The sequence below is a fragment of the Narcine bancroftii genome, chromosome 5 (genome assembly GCF_036971445.1).
Source record: "Narcine bancroftii isolate sNarBan1 chromosome 5, sNarBan1.hap1, whole genome shotgun sequence".
NCBI classification, from domain to species: domain Eukaryota; kingdom Metazoa; phylum Chordata; class Chondrichthyes; order Torpediniformes; family Narcinidae; genus Narcine; species Narcine bancroftii.
In genome coordinates this window covers 82,219,153-82,244,369 of record NC_091473.1, presented here as the reverse complement: position 1 = coordinate 82,244,369, position 25,217 = coordinate 82,219,153, and the positions used below count along the sequence as shown (strand labels likewise).

Sequence of the window (25,217 nt, the reverse complement as noted above, 5' to 3'; positions counted from 1 at the left end):
ACATTAAAATCACTAGCGATCATGCTGAAATAAATGATACTTTGTATCAGTTTTGTTCTAAATTATATAGTTCTGATCTGGCTCAAGATCAAACTTCAATATGGAATTTTTTAGACAAACTGACAATCCTTTCAGTTCCCTCAGACAATAAAGTTAAATTGGAGCAGCCTATCTCACAGCAGGAGATTGCGGCAGCTATTAACTCTTTACAGTCTGGTAAAAGTCCTGGCCCAGTTGATTTCTCACTGGAGTTTTATAAATCCTTTTCTTATTTATTGACATTTGGATTTGGTTTTTACTCAATCTTTAAATAGTCGACAATTGCCACAAACCTTTTACGAAACTACTTTTTCTCTTTTTCTTAAAAAGAATAAGGATCCATTAAACTCTTCCTCTTATAGACCAATTTCTATTTAAATTGTAATGCTGAGATTTTATCTAAGATCCTAGCTTGCAGGTTACAAAATACTCATTATTTCTGAGGATCAAATGGGATTTATCAAAGGACATTATTCACAATTCAATGTTCATTGACTTTTAGGCATTTATTTCCCTACTATTTTGTCTCCTGAATATAATTCCTCTCTCAATGTTGATAAAGCATTTGATAAGATTGAGTGGAGATTTTTTTTTGTGTATTGCAGAAATTCAACCAAGGTTCCCAATTTGTTAATTGGATTAAATTAATATATTCATCCCCTACAGCTTTTTTTTCTAATTCAATTAAATCTATCTCTTAAACTATTTTGGGGAACCAGACAGGGTTGTCCTTCAAGTCCACTCTTATTTAATTTGACTTTGGAAACCCTAGTGTTGGCTTTTCAGCAATCAGCTAATATTTCAGGAATATCTAGAGTTGGAACTATCTATAAAGTATCTCTTTATGCTGACGATCTTCTACTATATATACACATACATAATCCCGACCATTCAATTTGAAAGATCTGATCACTTCTCAATCAATTTGGTCAATTCTCAGGTTACTAATTGAATTTTCAAATTAGTGAATTTATCCCATTGGATTCTTCCCGCTCCTTTGACCTCTATCCCTTTTAAAGATGTTAAAAAAAGAACAAATTAATTATCTAGGCATTACTATTACTAGAAAGATCACTAACTCATTTAAAGAAAATTTTCTTACTTTATTGAATCATGTGAGAAAATCCTTACCTCAATGGTCTCCTCTTTTGATGACGTTAACAGGGAGGGTTAATATTATTGAGATGAATATCCTGCCTAAGTTTTTGTATGTTTTACAAGTTGTCCCAGTATTTGCTCCTAAATCTTTTTTTGATTCACTAGACTTACTTATTTTCTCTTTTATATGGAAAAATAAGCATTCCTGTTTGAAAAAAAAATACTTTCAAAATTCTAAAAGAAATGTGGGCCTGGCATTACCTAATTTGAGACTTTATAACTGGGCAGAAAACATTAGATATATCATTATCTGGATACTTCATAATGAACATTCTGGTGCCTCAGGATGGATTGACTTGGGAGATTAAATCCATTGAAAGACACTCTCTTATCTCAATACTTGGAGCACATTTGCCTTTTTCCCTCTCCAAACTAACTGATAATTTGGTAGTTAAACATACTTTGCATATTTGGTTCTAATTTATTAATCAATCCAATTTTACATAATTCCTTTTTTTAAAACCTTCAGTTCAAGACATTAGATAGTCAATGGTCTAGGTTAGGTATTCAATCTTTCTTGGAGTTATATATAGAACAAAATTTTGCCTCTTTTCAGCAATTATCTGCCAAATTTAAATTACCTAATCAACATTTCTTTCACTATTTACAGATTAGGACCTTTTTAAACTCCTTAACACTGAGGCTTCCCCAAAACTTAGATTTTAATCTTATCTGGGAAGTTTATAATTTTAGACCTTATCAGAAAGGATGGAAGCCCTTTAGGAACTACTTTTGAGATTTAGCAAAAGTTCTTTATTTAACATTAAGAAAGATTGGGAACATGACTTTCAACAACTGTTTCCTGAAGATAAATGGGACTTTATTTTGAACAATGTACATTCATCCTTTGTCTGTGCCAGGTATTCCTTATTACAATTTAAAGTAGACCTTAGGGCCCACTATTCCAAAGTTCAATTAGCTAAATTTTACCCTAATATATCCTCTAAATGTGTTAAGTGTACAACTCAGGAAGGTACTTTATATCATATGTTCTGGTTATGTCCCTCCCTTTGTAACTACTGGAAAGAGGTATTTAGAATACTGTCTTTAATTCTTGATATAACTCTCTCTCTCCAAGACTTTTATTGCTATATTTGGAACGAGTGGACCAATGGACTTAATTTTGACTCTATCTCAATTCCATGTAGTTGCTTTTGCTTCCCTGATTGCTAGAAGGCTCATTTCACTGTGGTGGAAAAATGTTGTCCCTCCCACACATACATAATGGTTATTGGATTTGACAGCATTCTTCTTTCTAGAGAAAATTAGGTGCTGAACTATTAAAACAAGTATTACATTTTTTTTCTCTTTTTAATTATTTCCTAAAATTTAGATCAATTATTTTTGGTCTTTATTATTATTTTTTTCTTTTTTATTTCCTTTTGCTCTGAACCTATTAGTTTGAAAATAGTAATTGACACCTGACTTTGATAGTAATCGCTCGTATAATAGGTTGGGATTAGAAATTTCATTAGATTAGTTATTGAATTTAGCATTTGTTAACTTCCTGTAATTTTAATTTATTGTTTCCTGAAAATTATATCATATACATCAATGTGTCTGATAATATTTTTTTCAAAAGTCAATAAAAAGATTGAAAAAGAAAAGGAAATCATTGCAGTTTTTAGAGTGGGGTATTAGGTCAGCACAACACTGTGGGTTGAAGGGCCTGTACTGTACTGTAGATTTATATCCTCTATGTTCTACATACACGAAGGAGAAAGAAGCTAGCAGAGCTTTGTATGAGTAATTTTATTTTTTTTTAACCTTAGTCTTTATAAAGACACCGGATTCGAAACAAAGACCAACCATTACTACTAATGGATGCAGTCTGACAAGTTGAGTTTCTTCAGCAATTCTTTGTTTGCTCAAAATTCCTGCATCTGCGGGTTTTATGTTTCTCTAAAAAGTATTCTCTGTTGACTTTATTTCAAATTTTAGACTATTTTCTGCTTTACTATCAGAATCAGTTTTTGTTGATTTATCCAAAGAAATAACATCTGTTAGCAAGTGTTGAAAATTGTCAATATTTTTGACTGTGTTACGCAACTTTGAGAAGGTTGCTGTATGAGTAAGTATTTAACATCACAGTAATACAGTTGGATCATCAATCAAGAATATAATGGTTCACTGTTGGCCACAATTGTAAAATAAAGTTGGCTAACTTAATGCCTGTGATTATCACCACACTATCTGTCAAGCTTGGAAAGCATGTTATTTCCAAAATACTGGATCAGAGACATACTGGCACCAAATAGAAGTCCCAATGGCTGGAGAGGAAGAGATATGAATAATCCCTCCCTATAGATTTCAATTCTTTGGAAATTTCTATTATCAATACTGCAATTTATATTGTGTGCAGGGCAGTAGACTTTGCAATGTACATTTCATCCCCAACAAACTTCCCACGGAACTGCTGCTTATCTTCAGAACTAAAGAGAAACTCTTCAATCTACTTCAAACACACTCCTGAAACAAGATCACGCCAACTTCAATAGTCAATGACATGTGTGGGTGCACGTATTCAGAGGTTGAGCACAAAATTGGTATTGATTCATTCACTGAAATATATTAAAGGATCGGCCTAACTCTACAAGACGACGTCTCTTCACCAATTTGCCATCAGTCCAGAATGTTGCTCTCTAATAATAAGCTTCCATGATAAAATGTTTTCCATAACACTGGAGCCACCACTTGGCAAAGGAATCAGTGATGAAATTCACCTTCACCGCATCAGCATAGCCTTGGATTAAATGAGAAAAAGGGTCTTTGAAGATCAAGACATTAGATCTGCCTTTAATTAATAAAAAGGTGCTATGAAAAAAAAAATTTTTTAACTCATGCCTTTAATGAACAACAGGTATCCCTGTCCTCCTTCCAGCATCAGGTACCTCAAGGCACTTCCAAGATATAACCAATATTCTTTCCACAAAATCCTCCTAATTCACTGAAAAGCAAGTGAATCATTATCACCATGTCTATTCACAACATCACCAGAATTGAGACCCCAATTACACTCAGTCATCATCTGCAGACTTAACACCAGACTCCTAAATCAATCACTGTATTACAAACTCAATCATGGGAACTGCAAACTAGATAGGAAAAGTTTGATAAAAGCCTGCCATTACATCATGTAAATTGCACAAAATTTATTTGGCAAAAAACACAATATCTTGAAAAAGCCTCAATAATGCCTGTCCATTAACCTCTTGAAGTTGAGAATTTGGGTTAGTATTGATAACCCAAGTCTCTGCCTAAGAACCTTGCAGGAAAAAGGCACCATCTTATAAACTACCCACCCACCTATTTGTAAAAGCATCAGATGTTTCCAGAATGGCCTCATTGGTCATCTCAGAACCCACAAAATCTGAGTGAAAGCAAATTATTGTCTATCTTGAGGGAATGCTGAAGCAGAAAAAGAAAGGACACCAGAGCTATGTGTTAATCTCTTCCTAACACAAATGTTTATTACATGGAATGATGTTTTGGTAAACAGTATTTACTTTTTATTCTTGTTCTACTGATAGCCTTACTGCACATCTCCATGTTAGAATAAACTTCACCATTGCCTCCCTGACAACTTAGATGAAAAATTCCAGTGATGAGACTTTCTCTGAAGCAGTTCAAAAGTCATATTATAAAATTTACCACACTACCTTTATATTCACCATGATGTGCCCAATTACCTCTCCCCAACTCCTAGCCCACCACACCAATCATATCTTTTCTTCTTTCCAATGCCCCTCTTTCAAAACCTGAATTCTATGTAATCTACTGATGTCTTTCTGACCTGTGTTGTCATATTTTCCCCCAATTGTTATGATACCCTACATGTGTGTTCAGAAGCAAGTTCAATTCTGCATTCAAAGACTTAAGAAATAAAGTCACCAGATAGCAAGGGCAACAGCAAAATAAAAGTTAGGAGTGATTGGATAGAAGTAAATAATGGAATAGTTTTTGATGTTCTTGAAATAAGGGAGGTAGTTGGGAAAGTAAAGTTATCAGGACTAAGTTTCTGAAGGCGAGAATGTAATATTGGAAAAGGCACTGTGCCAGGCTTTGCGTGACAACATAGAAATCAGTGCAGGAGCAGACCATCTGACTAGTCAATCATTCTCCACCATTCAGTAAGATCATAGTTGATCGAGCTTTGGACTCAGCTCCATCTACTTTTCCCATAAAGGTTAATTCCCCTATCATGCGAGAATCTATCTAATTCTGACTTAAATATATTTAATGAGGCACCCTCTACTACTTCCTCGGACAGAGAATTCCACAGATTCATTACTCCATGGGAAAAACAGTTCCTACTCATCTCAGTCCAAAATCTAAAGTCTATTTCCCCTAGCCCTAGTCTCACTTGCCAGTGGAAACAATTTCCCTGCCTCCATCTTATTTTTATAATCTAGTTTGCTTGCATACAACAATAATTTATGCAAATGAGACAATGTAATTTGAAATATTTAAAATACCTGGATATAGTTCATGATTGACCACCAAAGTTCTTCCAATTGTGTTGCTTGTTATATTGCATGGCGAAGTTGCTGGTTGAAGAGGTTGAATAGCTGGGCAATCATTCATCATATCCTGTTCAAGTTCAATGCCTGAGCGCAGCTTCAAACAAAAGGGAAGATAAAGTAGAAAAGACTCCAATCAACACCTGTTCTTTTAGCTCATTATCACTAAATATTTTTAGGAGTTGCTACCAAAAAAAAAATGATTTGACTGTAGGAACATAAAATCAGGGCTCTTTCAATTATCATGTGTATAAATTCATTGTAGACTATACTATTTAAAACAGCAATGTTTGAGAGTTAAATTATTCTTAATATATACAAAAACTGCTGTAAGCAGTCAAGAAGCATGATGGGAATGAAAAAGTTCTTGGCTGACAACAGTTAAGAAAGTTAGGGAAGACACTATTCTTAATGTCATTTATTTTTTGACCATAAATATTGAAACTATCTGTCTCTGCACCACTAGGGAAAGTGATAGGATGTGGTACAGAGACCAATCATTAAAGAACTACCACTGTATGGAATCATGATTGCACCTTCCTCCCCACTACCACTAACACCTCACATCCCCAACTTCTTCAGAAGCCTGCTTCAAAAAGAGGAACAGAATAATTATACATCATTCATGGCCAACTCAAATCTCCCTTTCTCTTTGAAAAACGAGTGGAACATTTTCTCCACATCCAATGGCTTGAATTTTAGTTCTGAGTTTTGCTAAACGAGAACTTCTCACTAAAAGTGACGTATAGGGTTTAGTGTCCTTGAACGAATTAAATATTTAATAGAAAGATGTGAACTGAGACATGCTAACTTGCAAATTGTTTTAAAATTAATTCTAACATTAAAGGTAAACACATGAAAAGGTACTCAAAAGGAACACTTCTTGAATGAGAGAACTTCCGTGTGTATTTGCAATTCAAATCAAAAGCCTTTGTTCAACTGCACAATATGATAACGTAAAGGTTTTCTAATGTACAACCATAAAGGCAAAGAAGGTCCATTTATAAAGCAAGAGATCTTCTAATGGGTATTCTCAGATGCGTTACTATGGGATGAGGGTGGCTAAGATCCTAGCAATCAATTAAGTTTAATGACAACTAGCCCAGATCTATGGAGCTGGACTATCTTACTTTGATTGTACTGGTGGCCACAAAAATTGTTGTTCTCAGGTAGAGGGCTAGATGGGAAGGGAGGAATACAATCTCAAACATTACTATTGGGGACTGAAATCCTGTTAGAAAATACATGTGTGTATGTTGTAACAAGATAATTTTAGTAACTAGAGAAAGCCAACAACGTCTATACACTCGTCAGGATCTCAAACTGCCCACCCCCACACCCTCTCCTCCAGTTTATATGCTGTTTCCCTCCATCTGTTTCTCTTCAGGAAAACATAGTTTGTCTCTTGAGTCCATTTATGTTGTCTACTCTTTGATAATTTATTCTGTAAGTCTATCATCATTTGTGTGAAAATATTCCATCTGACTTCCCTTATTTTTCAAATCCTAATTTTTAATTTGTGTCTCATTTTGCTTTCTCAACTGCCAAAATCTTAAGTATTCTTGAAATGTTCACTTAGATTACCACTCGAGGAAAGGAATCAAATCTTTGTTCAACAAAATAGTGATTGGCAATTCAAAATCTGGTGAGGAAGCATAGACACCAATCAAACTATCAAACAGCTGATTAAGTGAGTGTGGAGAGCCCCACTTTCTGATAGAAAAACATCTGCAACTCAGCACTGGTGAAACTGATGATTGTGAATTTAAGACCAATCTGACCTCAGACAGTGCTAAACATGAAGTGATTTTCCACTGAAAAACTGACAAATAACAGTTTCAGGAGAACCATTCTTGTTGCAAACTTTTCCACCAAGTTCTATCTGCCTATGGAAGTGTTGATATGGACCATATACCACTGGATGAAAGGCAAGAAATTCTCTGTTCTGGCCAACAAAAACAGTTAAATTGTTCACTTATTTCATTATGTTGGCAGCCGGCTGGTGAACAATGATTGCCACATTACACATGGGCCTCTACTTTCTACGGAGTCTGAGAAGATTTGGCATGCGATTGGGTACTTGATCAAACTTCTATAGGTGCACTATGGAAAGAATACTGACTGGTTGCATCATAGCCTCATTTGGAAATTCAAGTGCCCGGGAAAGCAAAAGACTGCAAAATGTAGAAAACATAGCCAGATCCACCAGAGGCTCCAAACTCCCATCCATTGCAGACATCTTTGTGAGGTTCTGGCTCAACGAGGCAGCCAACATCATAAAGGATCTCCATCACCCAGGATACAATCTCTTCTCATTGCTACCTTTGAGCAGAAGGTACAGAAGCCTGAAAAGCAGCACCTCTAGTTTCAAGAACAGTTTCTTTTCAACACCTATCGGGCTCTTGAGCCTCCCATTGTTATACTTATCACGGACTGCTCCAACATCCCAAAAGGACTGTCTGTGTTATTGCAAGTCACGTTTTTTGCACTGAGATATTTATTTATCTTATGCATTGATTGTCTTTTTGACTCAATTAAGTTTACTCGTAGCTTTCTTTAAAATTTACATACCTGTTTGGCTGCAGGAAGTAAGAATGTTGGTGCACATGTACATCGTCACCATTATTGTCCATGTCAATGAAAAAGATGATATGCATATTGGGCTGTTGATTCGAGGACTAAATAAATACATGAATTATGCGAGGGGAAAGTCCACTCCATGATGATCGTCAGCAAAAGTGGTGATTTCATTTCCCGCTCCCTGCCCTCCCTCTTCCCAACCAAAAAAAATCTCCATAGGAGGACATAGCCAGAATTATAGCCCAGGTCATTTTGTAGCTGAATTTAATTCCTTGAAACAAACTGATGGGTGATTAACAAAAAAGGCTCCGCGAGACATAAAATCAATTTCATAAAGTGATGGCTTTTCACATTTAATATATATTTTCCAGAAAAGCCTCCAAACCATAAAAATAATTAATTGAATTGTAGGAACCACCTTCTAAACCTCCGATTTTTATCTTAAATTTAGCAAATTCACAGAAAGTTAATTAAAGCCTTCATTCTGTTCCTGTGTCCCTTGAGTTAGGTAATAGGCCAAATTAAATTGCAGGACTAATAAATTACTTCGATTGCTATTCAAGGATAGTGATTTGCAACCAGTCACTGAAGACAGCAAATAGTCTCAAGAGACAAGTTTGGCATCCTTTGGATTGGGTGAGGCCAAATTTGGAGTATTGTGTGCAGTTTGGGTTACCTAACTACAGGAAAGATATTAATAAGATAGAAAGAGTGCAGAGAATATTTGTGAGAATGTTGCCCGGACTTCAGGAACTGGGTTACAGGGAAAGGTTAACCAGGTTAGGACTTTATTCCCTGGAGCATAAAAGATTGAGGTGAGATCTGATAGAGGGATTTTAAATGATGAGAGGGATAGGCAGAGTAAATGTAGGTAAGATACAAACCAGAGGACATGGGTTAAGAGTGAAAGAGGAAAAGTTTAGGGGGAACATGAGGGTGATCTTCTTTACACATAGAGAGGTGGGAGTGTGGAATGAGCTACCAGCTGAGGTGATGAATGCAGGCTCAATTTTAACATTTAAGAAGAATTTGGACAGGTACAGTAAATGGATGGGAGAGGTATGGAGGGCTATGGAAATGGTGCAGGATAGTGGAACTAGGCACCAAAAAAAAGTCTGGCACAGACTAGAAGAGCTGATGAGGCCTGTTTCTGTGCTGTAGTGCTCTATGGATCTAGCTTCATCTGAAATCCAGGCTTCAAAAGTAAGACAAGATACTCACGACTAGAAAATTAGAATTCCACACCAAGATCACAAAGGTAGTTCTGTCACACCTTTGCTTCCGGGCTCGTTTTGTGGCTTAGGTGCAATGAATATGTCAATTAAATTCTCTATACCAAATATGTATTTAGAAGACTCTTTCTTCTTACTGAAAAACATTTATTTGTATTTATTTCAGGTAATAGTTTTCCCATTCAATTCTTCTTTTATTTTTACAGTTTTTTCCACCATTTTCCCTTGCTTTTATAATTTATCCCATGTCATTGTCTAATTCATTGGTGTATTGAAAACCTTCTGCTGATCCCAATTTTATACTTTACCCTCAGATTACACTGGGTTTAGTTATCTTTATTTTGTTTTAGGTTACAATTTCGGCATTGGATAGCATACTATCCACTTTTCTGCTGTATTTAGGTGTTCATGATTTTATTAAAAACTAAATAGATAAATTACTTCACATGATACAAATAGTGTTCTCCAACATGACTGTAATTTTGAATCAGTATTGACAATGTTTGCCGCTTTCTTTTTTGTTGGATATGCTTCCACTTTACTCTTTACTCTGTCATACCCAACTAGTAAGTTGAACATTTCCATTTTTTTTAAATATGCACTTATGTAATCAGTAAGGATTGGAGATTTAAAATAAGAAAAAAATAGTGGATATACGGGTAATTGCAGCATTAACCATAATTACTGATATAAAATCTTTTGCAATCTAAGAGGAACTTAGTTTCAGTTTTAAAATTTTCAGTGAGACTTATAAAAAGAGTTTTTAATTGTATTTTGGCTAAATTAATTGCAGATTCAGACCAGTAAAAAAGGTAGAGAAACAACAAAGGAGCCTTTCAACAAAGTTACAAGACACATTTTCTCATACTTTTGATGATTAAGTGGAAGCAAGAGCCAAATTTATATTCCTTATATTTTGCATAGTTTTAACCAAGAATGTTCACGAGTGCCACATTTCATTCCACAACCATGTTCTGTGTATGAATTTCTGTTTTCTTTTTTTGTTTATCTCGTCTTAAACATAATTATTGGAATCATTGGTAAATCCACAGAAACTACAACCAAATGGAAAGTGATACTAGGTTATCTTGTAGGTTTGTTGACAGTTGTTGCAAGAGCTACATAGGAGGAGAAAGCTTTCCTGGACTTTGTCATAACCATCAAGAGTATAAAGGAATCGAAGAAGATGGAAAATTATAGGATTACAAATCCTCAGAAGTAAATGCACCAATTGGTTTCACATGAATTTCCAATAGAAGAGACTGGGGGCTGCCGAATCAGATGGAAGTTACAGATAACTTGTGGTTTCAGAATGGTTAATAAACTTGGATAATGCTATGGTTGTGCAGCAGCTAATTAACTCAGTTTCATGATTTTCTGGTACAATCTGTTAGCCAACCATTATTTACCACATACAATCACTATCAGGTCCCTGGTAGCCTGTGCAGAATGCTACGTAACCAGGCAGACATACAGAGATCTACAAATGAAAAAAAGATAACCATCAATACAAGGTAAAGGGCTCAAGCCCGAAACGTTGGTTATGTATTTTTACCTTTGCTACATAAAGGTCCCTATTTGACCTGCTGAGCCTCTCCAGCATTTTTTGTATTTTTAGTCATCAATACAAATAATTTTTGTGTGGGGTATAAACTAGAACATTTACAATTTTCTTATTCATTCCTTAGGAATTCTATAGGATTCTATATTGTTATATTTTATCTACAGGACTACTGAAATAGCAATCATCTGATGGATCAATGGCTCATATTTAGCCTTTGTTAAAAATATTCAAATACTTCCCAAAAATTACACTCATGCATTCTTCACTGGAAAAGCATTTCATTGAAAATCCTTCAGCATTTCTGAAATTCTTCAGATTTGCTGTGTGTCTGTTAGGTAGTGCTCCTGCAGGGTCCAGCCACACAGTCAACTTCCATCGAGTCAGAACGGATTTTGAACGGCCCATTGAGAGAGCCAACAGTGGCTTTTATTTGAAATCCTGCAAACACGGGTCTGCGCTCAAGATAATGGCGCTTATTAATCAGCAGCCATGAGGAGCTGCAGACTCCAGGGAAGCGGAGGGCTTGAGCAGGGCACCAGAGGACGGGAAGAGCACCCCCCCCCCACCTGAGAAGGAGAAGCAGAGGAGATAACCCCCGAGGACACTGACCAAGGCGGCGGACCAGTGAGAGGGCTCTGGGCTGAGAGACCAGTGCATGCAGTGGGCTGCTGGTGACTCGAGGTGAGGAACCCGTGGGCGGCTGGAGACTGCTACAGGAGACTTGCACCAGGCTGCAGACTGCTGGAGACTGGCTCAAACTGGCTGGAGGTGTACCAGTTATCAAAGCTGGGATGCGAGGAGGCGTCAAAGGCACTGAAGAGTTCCTGACCACATCAGAGGTTTGGATATGGAGCTCGGGTTGCCAATAGATTCGACTGGACTCTATGTGGCTGCAGAAATGCTGGAGGTGTATCCACAGACACTCAGTGTCTCCGGGGCGACACTCTTTTGCTTCTCTCTCTCTGACTGCAAGTCTGACTAAGACTGTAAGAGACACTTAGGCAAATCTGTCTGCCTTGCAGCAGGCAAAAAGAATATGACACTGTTTTATTATTATGATAATAAATTGAATCTTGAATCTTGTACAAATATCACTGATGTGTTGATAACTGACAGCCAATTTCCAATTCATTTGTTTCTCAATCACTTTAAACTTTAGTCAGCGTATAAATCGATTCAGTCACAATGGGAACGAAGTAAATTTGATTGCCTCTCTGCACGTGATATACTTTAGACATGGAGGCTAGTGATAACTGTAGACGTGCAATGTGAGTTTGCTATCATCCAGATAAGTTAGAGGGGGGCATTAGTAAATTAAGGGGAGCAGGGTCTGACCTGTCAATGGTGGAGGAGGGTGTGGTGCTGGCTGGGACTGACCTGTTGACAAGGGGGAGGGGTGCTGTGTGCACATGAGCCTCTCTGCCATTGAGGCCATCCCTCTGACATGGGACAGGAGAGCTGGAGAGTCGCTAGCGTGCATCAACCTAGACACTACTGATAGGGGAGGGAGTGGGGGTGGGTCTGACAGGCAGGAATAGCCACAATCATATGAGGGGTGGGGGCACAGCACCTTGTTTGGGGGTCAATGCCCATGGATGCTCCTCTTTGGCACCGACCCTGCTATCGTCACAATCACTCAACGGCAGATGTAATATCCTGGCTCTCCACTCAACTCTGGACTACCTCGAAAACAGCAATTCATACATACAACTGCATCAACTGCAGCTCAACCTTCAATACCACCATTCCTTCAGTGCTGGTCAAGAAGCTACAAACTCTAGGCCTCTGTACCCTCCTCTGCAACTGGATCCTTGACTTTCTCATCAGTCCACAGTCAGTATGAATTGGAAACAACGTCTTCTCCTCACTGATCATCAACACAGGCACACGCCAAGGGTATACACTTAGCCCTCTGCTCTACTTGTTATACACCCATGAGTGTGTAGCAAGGCACAATTCCAATCCCATCCAGAAGTTTGCGAATGACCCCACAGTTGTTGGCAGAATCACAAACGGCAACGAAGAAGTGTACAGGAGGGAGACGGATCAGCTCATTGAATGGTGTAATGATAACAACCTTGAGCTTAACAAAAGCAAACCAAAGAGATGATTGTGGACTTCAGGAGGAAGTCAGGGGAACATGACCCAGTCCTCGTCGAGGGCTCAGTAGTGGAGAGAGTCAAGAACTTCCAATTCCTTGGCGTCAACGTCTCTGAAGATCTGTCCTGGAGCCTCCACGTTGATGCAATCACAAAGAAGGCTCGCCAGCGGCTATACTTTGTGAGGTGTATGAGGAGATTTGGTATGTCACTGAAGACTCTCATAAACCTCTACAGGTTTACCATGGAGAGCAGTCTGGCTGGTTACATCATTGCCTGGTATGGAGGTGCCAACTCTCAAGACAAGAATAAACTCCAGAGGGTTGTTAACTCGGCCTGCGACATCACAGGCACCAGACTTCACTCCATCAAGGACATCCACATGAGGTAGTGTCTTAAAAAATCAGCCTCTATTCTCAAAGACCTCAACCACCCAGGCCACGTCCTCTTCATTCTGCTACCATTAGGGGAGAGCTTAAAGATGAGCACTCAGTGGCACAGGGACAGCTTCTTCCCCACTGCCATCAGATTCCTGAATAATCAATGAACCAAAAAGACGTGGCCTTTCTTTTCATGCACTATAATTGTTATTATTTATTAATAGTACTATTGTAAGATGGTTATAATATGAACGTTTGCTCTATGATGCTGCCACAAAACTCCAAATTTCATGACTTGTTCATGACAATACATCCTGATTCTTTTACTATTGGAAGACTGGAGCATGCAACCACAGCAGAAAAATTCTGTGGCTCCTGACTACATGAGTAGGATGGAACAGGACGGCAACCACCTCGTTGTGCACAAGTCCAAAGGTCTGCCCTTTGAGGCACTGCTTCAAAGTCCATCACCAAAGCTACATAGAGCATGATCTATGTACATAAGATGTACATGTACATAAGCCTATGTACATAAGGCTTGCTTCTTTCTTTTATTGGGGATTGGGTGTTCAGGTGAATACATCTCTGGACATTGGCTCACATATGCAGAGGGTTTCGTGCACTTTATATATGTTTAAAAATTTGATCCCTTATAGTTTCTGCAAGAAAATTGCTTGGGTTCAATATACATGGCCATGCACCACAATTTCTAGGCCAGTATGTTTTTTTTTCAAACTTTATTTAAAAATTTTCAAAATACTTATCAAAAAGTACATAGAATAAAAATCAAAAAAGAACTACAAATAACCCAACTCACCCACCCCCCACCCTCAACAAACCCCACAAGGGGAGCATAAAAAAACATAGTAAAAAAATATACAATGATTTAAGATATTTATTAAACTCATACATTTCAAATAAGGCCACCATATTTGAAAAAAGATAATTATCATGTAAATTATATGTTATTTTTTCACTATAAATACAAGATCTCAACTCATTATGCCAATGAACTAAATTCACTTCTACGTCATCCTTCTTAGAAATCGCCACACATTTACGCGCTACAGCCAATGCTAGACGAAGAAAAGCGATCTGAAACTTATCCAGCCCCAAATCATTAAATAGAACAATACAACCCAACAAAAATTTTCAGATCTAATAAAAATTTAATCTTAAACAGTTTTTGAAGAAATTCTCTAATTTTTTGCCAAAATGGTTGAACCCTATCACAAAGCCAAACTGAATGTAAAAATGTTTCTATCCAACATCCGCATCTAATTTTTTTTCTTTATTTCTTTTTTTAATTTTTATATTTTTCTTTTTTTTTTACTTTTTCTCTCCCTTCCTTCCCTCTCTCTCCTCTCTCCCCTCCCTTCCCTCTCTCTCATCCGCATCTAAAACACAACTCTAAATTACTAAATCCATATTTCTTCAATTTCTCTGGGGTCAGATACAACTGATGTAAAAAATTATAATTAACCAAACTGTATCTTACATTAAGCAATTTAATCACTCCATCATGGCACATAATCTCCCAATCACCCTGATCAATGTGACAAATTAAATCTCCTTCCCATTTAATCCTAGATTTATCCAAATTTACTTTATCCATAGTGTCTTGCAACAATGTATACATATCTGAAATAAAACCCTTATTTGATGAATGAGAAATCAAAAATTCAAATTTCGTTCACTTAGGAATTTTCATTTCTTTTTCAACATTATCATTCACTAATACTCTAACTTGATAATACACAAATAAAGAATTTGCTAAAATTCCAAATTTTACTCTAAGTTAATTAAAAGAAAGAAATTTACATTCTTCAAAGCAATCCTCCAGGCCTTTTATACCTTTAATAAGCTATTCCTTTAAAAATCTATTATTCAACGAAAAAGGAATCAATTTATTTTGATATAAAGGAATTTGAATTGATATTTCGCTTTTTGTACCTATAATAAGTTTCCTTTTATACCAAATCTCTAACAAATGTTTTAAAATCAGTACATTATATGTCTGTAATAAAACAGGATTCCACTTAAATATAAAATGATGTGAATAAGGCTCTGAAATATTGGCCAATTCAACCCTAGCACAATAGCCCAACTAGGAGGATGTGGAACATCCAACATACGATTAATAAATTTTAATTGTGCAGCTTCATAATAATTTTGAAAATGAGGTAATTGTAAACTTCCCAAAGCATATTTCCAAGTCAATTTATGCAACGCTCTTCTAGCTAATTTTCCTTTCCATAGAAAGTGTCGTACTGCCTTATTTAAAGCCTAAAAAAAATTTTGTGTTTTGGCTTATATTTAAAAAATGAAAGTGGATGTAGCTTTTTTGCAGGAAACACACTTAACTGAAAAAGAACATTTAAAATTGGAGACTGGGTTGGCCATGTAATTTCTTCTTCCTTCAACTCCAAAACACGTGGAGTGGTGATTTTGATTCACAAGAAGATACCGTTTGAACTTTAGTCATTGGTGGAATCAGCTGGTCAAATTCTAATGATTAATTGTAAATTGTTTACGGAACCATTGTCTTTGTTAAATGTGTATGCGCCAAATGTTGATGATGAACAATTCATGTCTGAAGCTTTTTTAACATTGAGTCAAGCCAAGGAAAACATTTTGGTTGGGGGAGATTTTAATTGTGTATTAGATCCATTATTGGATAAATCTCTGAAGACTTTGAAACAATTGAAAGCTTCTGTTCAAATGGCTTCATTGATGAAAGATTTGGACTTGATAGAGGTTTGGAGGAGGTTAAATCCCATTGAGAAAGACTTTTCATTTTATTCTTCTCGTCATCTTTCATTTTCAAGGATAGATTTTTTTTGGCTTTAGCGCACTTGCAAGCTCGTATTACTCAGGCTGAATATAAGAGTAGAATAGTACCTGATAATTCATTGTTACTTATTTCTTGTGCTGGGCCGGAAGTTATTCAATCAACCTTTCATTGGAGATTTAATGCAATGTTATTGAAAAAACCAGAAGCTGTTAGTTTTATTAAAGATCAAATTTTTTTTGAGTTTGAATAAGCACTCAGTACAGAGTAATTTTATTTTATGGGATGCTTTAGAGGCTTTTTTACAAGGTCAAATTATTATTTATGCATCGAAAGAAAAGAAGAAATTTTTGGCTGACAGTCAGATGTTAGAGAAATAGATAGCTAATTTGGAAAAAGAGTTTCAGAAGAATTGTACGGAAGATAATAAAACAGCTTTAACTAAATTAAAATTATGATAAATACATTACAAACATATCAATATCAGCATTTGATTCAAAGATCCAAACAATGTTATTATGAGTTAGGTGATAGAGCTAATATACTTCTATATAATTATATACTTCTGAGGGGGTTTGAGATGATGGTTCTATTGAATCTTTCTTGTCTGGTTTAAATTTTAGGGGAAGATGATATGAGAAAATTGGACTCTTAATGATTTTGAGATAAAAGATCTCATGCAACAAATGCTGAATGGAAAGTCTCCAGATGATGATGGGTTTTCTGTTGAATTTTATAAAGCTTTTTATGATCATTTGTCCCCTCTATTTATGGATGTTCTTCAACGAGTGATACAGAAACAAGCTTTACCAGAATCGTGTACAAGCCCAATAATAATGGTAATATTTAAAAAAAGGCAGAGATCCTCTGAACGTAGCTTCATATTGGCCAATTTCTCTATTGAATGTGGACTATAAAATAATAGCGAAATTATTGGCAAATAGACTTGCTAAATATTTGCCTCAATTAGTACATTTGGATCAAGTGGGTTTTATTAAGAATAGGTATGTTTCTGACAATATTTCATTGATCAATGCATCTCATCAGCAACCTAACCTATCAATGGTAGTCGCACTCGATGTGGAAAAAGCATTTGATAGGGTGGAGTGTAATTTTTATTTAAAGTATTGGAGAAGTTTAAGTTTGGACCTTTCTTTATTGGTTGGGTTAAGGCATTATATAATAATCCAGTTGCTAGGGTGGTGACAAATGGTCAAACCTCCTCATTATTTAAATTAACATGTTCAATTCATCAAGGTTGTCCTTTGTCGCCAGTTCTATTTGCATTGGTCATCAAACCTTTAGTTCAAGTGATAAGGCAGAATGAGAATATTACAGGATTAAGGATATTAGATGATGAATATAAGATCAATTTGTTTGCAGATGATGTCTTGATATATTTAACACATCCAGAACAATCTTTAATTCATTTGCAAAAATGTTTAGAACAATATGGAGCCCTGTCTGGATATAAGGTGAATTGGGATAAAAGTGAAATATTACCAATTTCAGATGGAAATTACAATCAGTGTAGCCAAATTATTAGATTGCATTGGACTGACAAAACTAAGTATTTGGGTATAATGATTGATGTAAAAATTCAATCATTATATAAATTAAATTATGTACCATTAATGAGAAAGATTAAGGCTGATTTGATCAAATGGAAAGATCTTCCTTTGTCATTAGTAGGTCGAGTAAATTGTAATAAAATGAATGTTTTTCCACATATCCAATATCTTTTTCAGTCAATTTCTTGTTTACTTTCGAAATCTTATTTAGGATTTAAATAAGATAGCCCAGTATGTTCAAGAAAGTAGGAAAAGAAAACTTTCCAAAAATTGAACTTCATCAATGTAAGTAAACAGTTTTGGTTTTATCATTATGTTTTGGCCTTGTTAAAAACATACATCATAATGTGACTATCCTATCTTTATTGGGCCCCATGCTTTAGACAGTATTGTATTAATTTTATTTATTTTAAACTCTGGAACTCATGCTCACTCAACCAGATGCCAACAAAATTATTAAATGATATATTTAATCAGCTGCAGGACTTCACAACTCAGTTTCTAATCAGTGACAGCGAAGAGTGACTTTGGCCAATTATCCGGAAATGACAGATGCAGACAATGACAAACTAGTCATATATTGAGTGGGCAGAAATCTGATGGTGCTTTTACAATGGCATTTTTGGATATATTCACGCATGTTTGGGAGCCAGATCCATTATTGGCCACAACCAGTTCCCTATTTCTAAATTGACAAAAATGGGCAGACAGCTGTTCATGGAAACAATAGCAGGAGTATTGGCATGAGAGCCAACCAATGTTACTGTGAATTTCACATGGATATTAGCAAAATTGATTGAATGTAAATATTTATCACCTTTATAATTTACAAAATGTAATTTAAAATATTTTCAAATTCAAAGACAATGTGAAAGATACCAGTTATCTGTCCCTTCTGTAAACAATATCTAATCTATCCTTTTGTCATGCTCACTGACTGATTTGCATTGCTGTTCATAAATAAAGCTGTTCACAAAAGGATATACAGTAGTTAGCAAAAAAGCATAACCAAGACTCAAGAAGAAAAAAGAATTAGTACAAAGATGTATCAAAGTCATAAAATCAGCACACAAGGTTCTTAAATGTATGTTCACACTCATTTATTCTTCACTACTTCTCCAAACAGAAAGGAAGCATCCCATACACATCTCCAACATCTACACATATTAAATCATACCCACAATAACTTAAGCAATTATACACCAGGTTAAAGATTTAAATACACATTTTCAAACCATGAATTTGGTTGTCTATGCATTATATTAACTTCTGAGTAATAAATCAACAGTAAAGGAGGGAAGACTCCACTCCAGATGTTCTCAATTCAAGTTTCAAGTCTATTGTCAGATTACACATGGTAAAGTAAGAAAAGGATTCTTCCACGATCAGTCTGGGAAGTCAACTCAAACATTCATTTAGCCATGCAAAGTAGAAGACCAAACACAATTATATGAAAAATATCAATTAGTACATGCAAGGACAACATGAGAGCACTGGTGAGGAGTTCATTCAGTAGCCTGATTCTGTAGGGTAAAAGTTATCTTTCAACCATGGGTGTAGAGGAAGTGTAGTAAACAGCTAAGAACATATCCTTAAGGCCACTGGTGTAGAGTGTGATTCTGGAGGAGACATCATTGGGATTGTTTCTTCCTATTGGCTGTATCACTGTTTGACATAATTTCTGCCTCCGGAGCATGCCTGTCCAGCCATAGCTGCAACTTAGGAACACTGGTGGAATTTAGTCCACTGGCTCATCCTACACAAGTTCTCAATCATTATTTTCCTAGATATTGATCACTTGTCTTGCTCATCATCACCATATTGTTCCTGACTCAGGACTTGTATAATCTCTTCACAAATCCATCTTGTTACTTCTCCATAGCCTAATGGTTGGGGTTTTTGCATTATATTTCCACCCTCTCTCACACCTTTAGCTGAAACAGACTCCTACTAACTTGGGATGTATCTGCAGAGTCCCCTTTATATCCACCCATCCTTACACATGATTTATGGAAGAGATAGGCTTGATGCTATCTTCTTTCACATTTTGCTTAAGTTGGAATCTGAACATGATTTATGTATAAGGTGGTGTGGGGGGCGGTGGCAGTGTGCATATATACACATACAGGCAGTCCCCAGGTTACGAACAAGATCCGTTCCTCAGGCTGTTTTTACATCGAATTTGTAGTTAAGTCAGAATGGTTCTTATTTAGCGTCAATTTGTCATAATATATAGTACAAACACATAGTATATATTTCACCTTTCTATTAAAAAAAAAATTAAAAGTTAACACTTACTCTCGTTCCATCAATATCTTACATACTATAAGGGCATTCATGAGGTAACAAAATACGCATGCATGAATTGGGGAACAATTTGCTCGTAAGTGTTGTGTGTGTGTGTGTGTGTGTGTGTGTGTGTGTGTGTGTGTGCGTGTGTACCTATGTGTCTATATATGTATGTATATACATATATATATATATATATGCATGTGTGTATAAATATATGTGTGTAAAAATATGTGTATGTACAATGGCATGAGGCAAGGCTGCATTCTCGCACCAACCCTCTTTTCAATCTTCTTCAGCATGATGCTGAAACAAGCCATGAAAGACCTCAACAATGAAGACGCTGTTTACATCCGTTACCGCATGGATGGCAGTCTCTTCAATCTGAGGCGCCTGCAAGCTCACACCAAGACACAAGAGCAACTTGTCCATGAACTACTCTTTGCAGACAATGCCGCTTTAGTTGCTCATTCAGAGCCAGCTCTTCAGCGCTTGACGTCCTGTTTTGCGGAAACTGCCAAAATGTTTGGCCTGGAAGTCAGCCTGAAGAAAACTGAGGTCCTCCATCAGCCAGCCCCCCCACATCTCCATCGGGCACACAAAACTCAAAACGGTCAACCAGTTTACCTATCTTGGCTGCACCATTTCATCGGATGCAAGGATCGACAATGAGATAGACAACAGACTCGCCAAGGCAAATAGCTCCTTTGGAAGACTACACAAAAGAGTCTGGAAAAACAACCAACTGAAAAACCTCACAAAGATAAGCGTATACAGAGCCGTTGTCATACCCACACTCCTGTTCGGCTCCTTATCATGGGTCCTCTACCGGCATCACCTACAGCTCCTAGAACGCTTCCACCAGTGTTGTCTCCGTTCCATCCTCAATATTGAAGTGACTTCATCACCAACATCGAAGTACTCGAGATGGCAGAGGCCGACAGCATCGAATCCACGCTGCTGAAGATCCAACTGCGCTGGGTAGGTCAAGTCTCCAGAATGGAGGACCATCGCCTTCCCAAGATCGTGTTATATGGCGAGCTCTCTACTGGCCATGAGACAGAGGTGCACGAAAGAAGAGGTACAAGGACTGCTTAAAGAAATCTCTTGGTGCCTGCCACATTGACCACTGCCAGTGGGCTGATATCGCCTCAAACCGAGCATCTTGGCGCCTCACAGTTCGGCGGGCAGCAACCTCCTTTGAAGAAGACCGCAGAGCCCACCTCATTGACAAAAGACAAAGGAGGAAAAACCCAACACCCAACCCCAACAAACCAATTTTCCCTTGCAACCGCTGCAACTGTGTCTGCCTGTCCTGCATCGGACTTGTCAGTCACAAACGAGCCTGCAGCTGACGTGGTCATTACTCCTCCATAAATCTTCGTCCGCGAAGCCAAGCCAAAGTAAAGTACATGTATATATGTGTATGCGCATGTATCTATATATGTATATATAATATGAATGTGTATATCTGTGTTTTGTATATCCACTGGCCACCGTGACAGAGGTGCACCAAAGAAAAGTTACAAGGACTGCCTAAAGAAATCTCTTGGTGCCTGCCACATTGACCACCGCCAGTGGGCTGATAACGCCTCAAACCGTGCATCTTGGCGCCTCACAGTTTGGCGGGCAGCAACCTCCTTTGAAGAAGACCGCAGAGCCCACCTCACGAACAAAAGGCAAAGGAGGAAAAACCCAACACCCAACCCCAACCAACCAATTTTCCCTTGCAACCGCTGCAATCGTGTCTGCCTGTCCCGCATCGGACTTGTCAGCCACAAACGAGCCTGCAGCTGACGTGGACTTTTTACCCCCTCCATAAATCTTCGTCCGCGAAGCCAAGCCAAAGAGAAAGAAAAGAGAGGATATACATGTGTGTTTCTATATGTGTGTGTGTGTGTGTGTGTGTGTGTGTGTGTGTGTGTGTGTGTGTGTGTGTGTGTGTGTGTGTGTGTGTGTGTGTGGCTCTCAAGGCTGCCATAGCCAAAGGGTGGTAGTGAGGATAAGCTCTCACTGTGCGACCCAAACAGCCTCTGGCCTTCACATGTGGGATAGTTCTCATGGTTGGCGGAGGCTTTGGAAGTAAACCCTGAGGAAAAATCTGAAGTTGAAGTCCAAAAGGCGGCTGACTGCTATACTCAGCACCGGCTCGGCAACTCTTGCGATGCTTTTGGCACCAAACTGTACCGACCTTTGTCATTCCTTTGGACCTATCATTAGTATGGGTGTGGGGGGGGGATGTGTTACTGCATGGGCAACAGACGGGTGTCCATATCAACTCTGCCCTGGCTTGCGCAGTGACTACCAGAGGCGCAGTACCCATGGTCGACCACGACCATCAGAGGCCAAAGAAAAAAAAGTGTGTGACAATCTTTTTCGTTTCCACATAAGAATGTAAGACTCCTACTGAAACATTTTAAAGGATGTGGGAGCAGGAGCTCCAAAAGGTTTTACCTGCAAAGATGTGGGAAAAAATTCTCAAACTAGTTTTCTTAATTTTAATCCAATCTGTGATAGGTGTGATTCACAAGTGGCTTCATTAACCCATATGCTTTGGTACTTTCCGGTTCATTGATACTCTTTCAACGATCCTTGTAAATGATCTACATCCAAATCCTTTAACTGCTCTTTTTGGAGTTTTAGGAGCAGGATTCAGGTCCATTTTCTGGCTCCTGCTCGTCGGATGATGGATTTTAACTCCCTTTAATAAGATCAATTCTTCTTAAATGGAAGGACTCCACTTCACCTACTTTAGTTCAATGGTTTTCTCAAACCATGGCGTGTTTGAATTTAGAGAAAATTAGAAGTGCTACATTTGATCCCTCTGTTAAATTTGAAGAAACTTGGCGCCCATTCATACAATATTTTAATATGATAATAATTTCTAATGTTTTCTTTGATTTATTGTCCCTTCTTGATACCCCTGTGTTTCTCTTTTGGATGAGGACCAGGCTTCTTGTGTTTGATGAATGCTGATCTGAGGCTTTCTAGTTTTTAGTTTTCTCTTCTCCATTGGATAGTTCACAAGAATGTGAACGTTTTCTTTGTATTTTTTCTCTTTGATTGAGAATGGGGTGATGAAGATACTATTATTATGTACTGATTGTTGTATATTATAATAGTTTCAATCCTGATTCCTTATTTTCTCCACCCATTGTTTCTTGTACATTAAAATCAATAAAAAGATTGAAAAAGATTGCATGAAAATAAAACTGATCTTACAAAGAAATGTAATATCACATGAGGCATTGATAAAGCAAATGTTCACAGTCTTTAGTCTTTGGTAAATAATTCTAGAATCATAAGGCATGAGTTTTAAGTGGAGAGGTGAGAGATTTAAGAAGAACCTGAGAGGCAGCATTTTCACACAGAATATACTCTGCATCTGGAATGAGCTTCCAGAGGATGCTTTTGAAATGGGCACAATTTTGATATTCAAAAGATATTTAGATAGATATATGGATAGGAACAGCTTCAAAAGATATGGACTAAATACAGGCACATGGTCAGCTTGGTCACTTTGAGCCAAGGGACCTGCTCCATGCTATATAACTCTATGACTAGAAGTTGGTGCCTTTTAGACAGACTTACAGCATATATCACAATAATCCCTCATCCTGTTTGCATAATACGTTAAATTGACTGCTTTCTCTAAAACACAGTCTCTGTTTATAAAGTGTCCATAAGAACAGGGTCCAAAACAGCGGAATAAATAATTCTGATTCTGAAGTTTGAATTTTTACACCATGTTAAATTATTCTGTCCAGAGTCTCCTAGGAGCTACAAATGTTATCCAGCAAATCAATGATCAAAGAGCTGAGTTATCATACTTGACTGAACACGTAGCTGGAGCACGGAGAAGGCCAGTTAGTATACAGTTGTATTCAATTTATAAAAAGCTTACATCTCATGGAGCCAATAGGACACAGAAACCTCTAAGAATGTGCAGAGAATGTTGCTGAAAGTTTGTTAGCTTTATGAAAGGGAAACATATGAGTTGAGCTCTTTTAATTGATGAATTTTGGGGGTTTTTTTAGTAACAGAAAACACTTGCTGGGATTGGATCATAACCAGCAAAGTTAAGCCCATTCAATGAACTGTAGCAAATCATCTTGACATATATCTTATAACTATCAGAATGATTGCTCTTGGCAATACTGTGTGAGACAAAGTGCTTAAAACACAAATGGAGAAGAAGATTAAAAACAGCAGGGGGAACAAACTCAACAAAGCGGAATTATTCTAATCTTCAGTTTCAGATTCAGGGATCCCTGCCAACACACTGTTACCATGTATAATTCAGTTCACAAAATATCTCAACTTAAACACACACTCGACTCTATTAGCATTGATAATTCAACAAAACCTACATTTCTACTTACTACTATAAAACTAAAATTTAGCCAAGGCACTTTTATATAGTTAATTTGTTTCATCAATTATGTAAGTGTGGTTACTATGCTCTTAAAGAAAACACATTTTGTTCCAGACTCATCCCATTCCCTCCTAAAAATGGTGATTACCGTATATTTTAGCATATACGTTGACCTTTGAAACCTTCAAAAAGCACTCAAAAAATCAAAGATCATCTTATAAGCTAGATACAAAAATGAGGCCTTAAATTTCAACTATAAAAAAACCATTCGATGTAGATTCAGCATATAAGGCAACCTTTGAAACACCAAAAAGAACCCAACCTACCACAAATTTTCAAGATACTGGAATATTAGAAAGAAATTTTTATTGGGAAAAATTTTTTTTAAATCCTTCAAAATCATTATCACCATCATCGTCCTGAGGCAAAGACCTCGGAGTCTTACTATTTACACAATCTGATGAGTTGGTGTACACTTCGTCGTCAGTGTCACACAATAAATCATCCTCCATACCATCCACTGCACTAGAAATCTCGCACGTTTTGAAAATTTTGATTACAGTCTTTGCTTTCACTTTATCCCATGTTTTGATCACAAAGTCACACAGCACATCAAATG

At 37.1% G+C, this 25,217-nt stretch overlaps 1 protein-coding gene across 7 annotated transcripts in view; it reads right to left on the bottom strand.

Moving 5' to 3' along the window:
- Positions 1–25,217, bottom strand: part of LOC138763621 (zinc finger protein GLIS3-like) — a 331,893-nt gene that overhangs the window by 79,140 nt on the left and 227,536 nt on the right. For all 7 annotated transcript variants that reach the window (XM_069938097.1, XM_069938091.1, XM_069938093.1 and 4 more), the window contains one exon: positions 5,673–5,814. In XM_069938097.1, coding sequence (XP_069794198.1) covers positions 5,673–5,814 — 142 coding nt within the window. The remainder of the gene's footprint in view (positions 1–5,672; positions 5,815–25,217) is intronic.